General features: G+C 41.3%; 1 protein-coding gene across 1 annotated transcript in view; it reads left to right on the top strand.

Annotated features, from left to right (window-relative positions):
• The first annotated feature begins 955 nt into the window (after window positions 1-955).
• LOC117344746 overlaps window positions 956-6,000 on the top strand; it is a 63,760-nt gene continuing 58,715 nt past the window's right edge. Inside the window, exon 1 of the mRNA XM_033907574.1 lies at window positions 956-1,234. Coding sequence (XP_033763465.1) covers window positions 1,031-1,234 — 204 coding nt within the window. The 5' untranslated portion in view covers window positions 956-1,030. The remainder of the gene's footprint in view (window positions 1,235-6,000) is intronic.

Genomic DNA, 6,000 nt, shown 5'->3' with positions numbered 1-6,000 from the left:
GCGTATTCGAGTATAGGCATTATATATGAGAAATATATACGTTCCAAGGTATTACGGTCAAGAAGGAATTTAAGTTTGCGGAGAACTGCTAGCCTTTTTGATACTTTAGAAATAATACAATCTACATGGTTAGTCCAACTTAATTCAGAGTTGAAATATACACCTAGGTGTTTATGTAATAAATCTTGTTTTATATTCCTATTGTCCATACTTAGTTGTGGAAGATTACATTTTGAAATTTTCTTACTGACTAATAACGACTCCGTTTTATTTGTATTAAACGTAACTAACCATTGAGTGGCCCATGTATGAATTTTAAAAAGATCGTTATTTATAATATTTGCTGAATTAATTGCATTATCTATTACGAGATAAAGAGTAGTGTCATTAGCGAATAATTTGATAATGCTGCCAATATCCGAAATTATATCATTTATAAATATCAAAAACAACAGGGGCCCTAATATATATGCATGTACTTTCGTTGTTTTTTTTTGAAAATGTTACATTTACAATACTTTTGATTTCAACGAAACAATGAAAATTTGCTAAAAATGGCAAATTGTCCATCGAAGTTTTTCATAGCTCAAGTTAAAGTTCTTTTTATACAATCCAGCATGCATACAAATTGGTAGAAATAGGAACAATTTGAAAGTTAATGATGGACAGGCCATGATATGTCAGAGAAAACAATTATGGTATACCTATATGGTTTGATGATGACTTCACTTTCATCCAGGTCAACATCAATCAAATTTATCAGCTGAATAGCGTATCACTAGCTGATTGACTATGTTTCGTTTTCTACAGTTAAGCTTAGAACTATAGATTCTACGACATACTTTTTGTTTCGTTTCGTTGATTCGTCGTACCGTAGGGTATTTACGGTAAACACGAGGAAAGCTATAAAATGAAATAAATAAAATAATTGAACTCTGGAGAGTGAGACGTAATGTTCAGAGTAGTCTTATATTATATGATTATGTATCTATTTTTTTTCCAACTATAAATTAATTTACCTGGAACATTGATGCATTTACTGCGGAACCGGAAGTCATTCCAACGCGCGCGATGTAAAAGTGAAGGTGTCAAATGGAACAAGATGTATAGAAGGCCGAGTGTCAATATCTACGTTAGAAACAAAGCGCGGTACAACCCTTCAACTGAAGGCAAAGATTTCGTCTGCGTGAATATCACAGACTTTGCTGGAACTACGATCGGCGACATCAAAGAGGTGAGGCTAAGTAAAATAAGGGAGGTAATTTGTAAACAAACCCCACGTGTTAGTTTGACAGCATACGAATGCAAACTCACGGATAATGTTACTGGTCGGTGACATTTCTCAATAATTAATCATTATCAACAACTACACATGACACTAATAAGTAAACTTTCATAGTCACTAAATCACTGTTTTGTATTCTGTCTGCAAGCGAAATGATGCACAGGCTGGCTGGCATTTTGCTTCGGTATCAGACTATCACAGACATGTCTCGTCTTAAATGATAAAATTAGTCGGCAGACATGCCTAAGTCGTTATGTATATCGTGTGGCTAATTTCTTCATATAAGTGTAAGCAAGTTTCCATGTGTTATGAGTGATATTCTGTCAAAATGGGAAGATAAGTGGATAGAGTGTCAGAATAATATTTGGTCCAGCTTCAGACCACTCAGACTCTTCCCTACATCCTAGCCCGAGTTTCCTCTGGCCCTGTCACCATGTCTGGTGTAGGGCCAGAGCGCACTACTATATGAAAACGTGGAATTCTCCGACACCTGTAGCGTCGTTCAAGCTTGAATAGACAACCAGATTTGATGCTAATAACTTCAGTCGGCAGGTGCCGGTGTATTCTTCACATTGTAAAACAGGCATGGTCTTCACACAAACTGATGACGTAGTTATCATGTACACAACAAGGGAGCACTCATTATACAGAATGGGGGTGACCATTATTTATGTTAAAGTTTATACGATAACTATCGTCACATCCCCCTCGTTTAGCACTTTAATTTAGTTCAGAGTTTCCCTTACTTACAGTCACTACAAACGCGGTTGTGCCATTTGACCTACACTGTCCTAACCGACTTATTAACACAACAACTAACTATAAACGTTTAACAAACTAACTACTAGGTGATTTGGAAAGTCCTTGGAACAATGTCTGAACAACCTACAATATGACTAGATAAGTGTTCTGTATGATTCAGAGATTCACATAAAGATTACGTAGAGTATCTTTAAATTAACAAACACACTACTGACTAGACATCTAGATAAACACGTGTATTTTGGCACTTCACTGTTGTTTTCGGTCGCGATTCAAGATGCACACGTAGTCATTCAGGTAATTCGGTCTGTTCACTTCACGATTGGACCTCCTGAGCGTGACCTCTGCATGTGGCTCCTCATGGTCAGTAGTGGGAGGTGCCTGGTCCTCGTTGACATTCGGTGTGTCTGGAACATCTCCTTCTGGTGTCGCATTTAACTGACCATCATCCTCTGTGAAAACTTCAGGAGTCTTATGGAGATGACGCCTGTTTCTCCGATAAGTCGAACCCTCTTCAGTTTGAACCTTGTATGATCGAATGTTGACTTTTCCCTTTACACGGGCTTTAGTCCATTCCTTCCCTGGTTCTGTCGGTTTCATTCTGACCGTTTCTCCAGGCATTAGTTCAGCTAACGCCTTAGTGCCGCGATTGTAGTAATGTTGTTCTTTTCCTTTTCTTTGGTTTATGTCTTTCCTTGTCTCCGACGTAGGAATTGTGCTTGGCTCCAATAATGGCGTTGTTAATGGAAGCAAAGTCCTAGTCCTTCTACCGTACAGTCTTTGCACTGGGGATGACTTCACTATCTCTCCTGGCGTGTTCCGCCAATCCAAAATAGCAAGATAAGGGTCCCGTCGATCCTTCCTTGATTTTTCCAGAATTCGCTTTACAGTTCTCACCGCATTTTCCACCTTACCATTGGACTGTGGATATCTTGGTGAACTAGTGATGTGTTGGAATTCATATTCTTTCGAAAAATCTGAGAATTGTTTTCCGTTGAATGGTGGACCATTGTCAGACATTACTATGCATGGTAACCCATACCGTGAGAAATGAGACTTTAACTTTCTGATGACCTCGTTGCCCTTCTTGTCATGGAGGCGGTCAATCTCAACAAAATCAGAATAGTAGTCCACAGTGAGAAGGTAATCTTTTCCAGCTGTATGGAACAAATCCACACCTACTTTCTCCCATGGCCGATTCGGGGTTTCGTGTGGTATCATGGGCTCTCGGCTATTTTCAGCTGAGTAAGTATTGCAAGTCTTGCATGCCTGAATATGTTTTTCAAAATCTGAATACAGGTTTGGCCAATATAACGACTCCTTCGCTCTTCGCAAGCATCCCTGAAGGCCGATATGACTGGAATGCGCCCTTTCTATCATGTTTTGGCGCTCCGAGAATGGAACTATGACACGGTCGTTCTTGAAGACCAACCCGTTCTGGATCGTTAGCTCCTCTCGAAATGGGAAGTATTTTTTTACTTCTAGAGAAAGTTGTTCCATGCTGTCCGGCCAGCCCCTGCGAATGACACACATTAGCTCTGCAAGATTGGTATAAGTTTTGGTGGCTCGTTGTAACCTACACAAAGTCTCGGGTGATACTGCCAGATGCTTTACACCATTTACCTGTTCCACTTCTATGTTGTGACTAATATTTCGCCTTTCTTCATCAGTTGACGGCAAAAATGCCCTGCTCAATGTATCAGCCATGTACATGTGTGTGCCTTTTTTGTAGATAATTGTATAGTCAAACCGCTGTAGATTGAGTAGCATCCGTTGTAATCGCTTTGGAGTGCTGAACAAGTTCTTCTTGTGGATAATCTCCAAAGGTTTGTGATCAGACTCGACAATCACTTTGTTTCCATATGTGTACTGCTCAAACTTTGTCATTCCAAAAACCACAGCTAGCAGCTCCTTCTCGATCTGGGCGTAGTTGCACTCGGTAGCCGTAAGCGCTCTTGACGCATACCCCACTGGGTGTCCTTCTTGGAGGAGGCAGGCTCCTAGCCCGTACTCCGATGCATCACACTGTAATATTGTCTGTTTCTTTGGGTCAAAATACCTCAACACCGGAGTGTCGGATAGTGTTGCCTTTATCTCACTAAATGCTTGGCCATGTACAGCCTCATCCCAAATAAACTCAGAGTCCTTTTTCAAAAGGTCGCGTAAAGGAGAAGTCAGCTCAGACAGCCGTGGTGCGAATTTTTGCACAAAATTGATCATTCCCAGTAGACGTTGTATGCCTGCCTTGTCCTTGGGAGTGGGCATCTCAGTGATGGCCTTGACCTTCGCCGGATCCATTTCTAAACCTCTTTCTGAGATTACGTGGCCCAAGTATGTGACAGAACTTAGACAAAGCTTTAATTTTTCCTTGTTCAGTTTGATATTCTTCTCGCGGCATCTGTCGAACAAAGCATGGAGTTTCAGGTCATGATCTTGCCTTGCCTCTGCGTCAGTGTCACCGCATCCAAACACAACGATGTCATCATGTATTGCCTTGGTTCCCTCTAGACCCTCCAGTGCTTCATCCAGCCTACGTTGAAACTCTTCTGGCGCTGGGGAGATACCAAAAGGCATTCTTATCCACCGATAACGGCCCCATGGCGTGCCAAATGTCGTCAAATAACTGCTTTCCTCATCCAACTCAATATGCCAGAACCCGTCCTTGGCATCCACTACTGAGAACAGTCGTGCTTTGTTTAGCTCTGGAAGAATGTCCTCAATTGTCGGCATCGCATAATTATTCCTCTTGAGTGCTTTGTTTAACGGTTTGGGATCAATACAGAGTCTCAAGTTCCCATTGTGCTTCTTAACCACCACAATCGATGAAATCCAGTCTGTTGGGGTGGTAACTGGTGTTATCACACCAAGGTTTGTTAGTCGCATCAGTTCGTCCTGGACCCTATCTTTCAATGACACTGGTATTCGTCTCACTGGTATTTTGGTAGGTGGCACAGTGGGGTCTACCTCGAGGTGGAGTTTGCCTGCTAACTTCCCAAGTCCTTCAAACATGGTGTTGTCGGTTGTTGATGCCTGTAGGACTTCCTCCTTCGGAGCCTCAGCTTTCGGATATAAGTTATGTTTATTCACAGTAATCAGATTCATGGCCTGTATCACACGTGCTCCTAGGATAGGCTTTACTGTTTGGTCGACAACTACAAATTCCACTGAATATTTTTTTCGGTTTTTCGGGTTACGGACCTGCACTCGTCTGACTCCAACTGGTGTCATCTCTGATTGATTGAACATCACTAGGGTCATGTCCGTCTCTGACAACTTTTCCAATTGAGGGTCATCAAACACTTGTAAATACTTTGATTTAGGCAACACATTGACGGTTGATCCACTGTCCAGCTGGCATTCTACCAACACCCCATTTATGTCAATGATAGTGTGAATCTTATTAGGCTGACCAACGTGTTTTATTGAGTTTACATCCTTCTTATGCACCGTAAATATAAACTCTTCATCTGAGCTTTCATTCACTTCCTCCAGCTGATATACCTTTGGTCTGTTCCTCCTATTCTGATTCCCATACCCTTGGCGAGGTTTTGACCTACATTTTTTTGCGAAGTGATTCAATTTCCCGCAAGCTGCACATACTTTTCCCCATGCTGGACATCGCTCCTCATCATGACGGAAACCACATGCATCACAGCTTATCATGGATTTCTGGGACTGTCTCTTGTGTGTTCCTGCACTGTTCCGTGTTTTTTCCTGTGACTGAGAGTGGTTGCTTTCTTTCTTTCCACATGCCTTAACTTCCTCACTAGTTATGTCTTTCATATGTTGAAATGATTTCTCAAAAGACCGACAGATGTCTATGCATTTTTTTAATGTCAGAGACTGATCTTGCAGCAGTTTCTTTCTTGTCGCGTTTTCTCGGACACCCATGACTATTCTATCCCTAATAAGACTCTCTTCTAATGTACCGTAATTGCATGTTTTTGCTAGTG

This window comes from Pecten maximus, chromosome 16, assembly GCF_902652985.1.
Source record: "Pecten maximus chromosome 16, xPecMax1.1, whole genome shotgun sequence".
NCBI lineage: Eukaryota > Metazoa > Mollusca > Bivalvia > Pectinida > Pectinidae > Pecten > Pecten maximus.
This window is presented reverse-complemented; position numbering and strand designations above follow the sequence as displayed.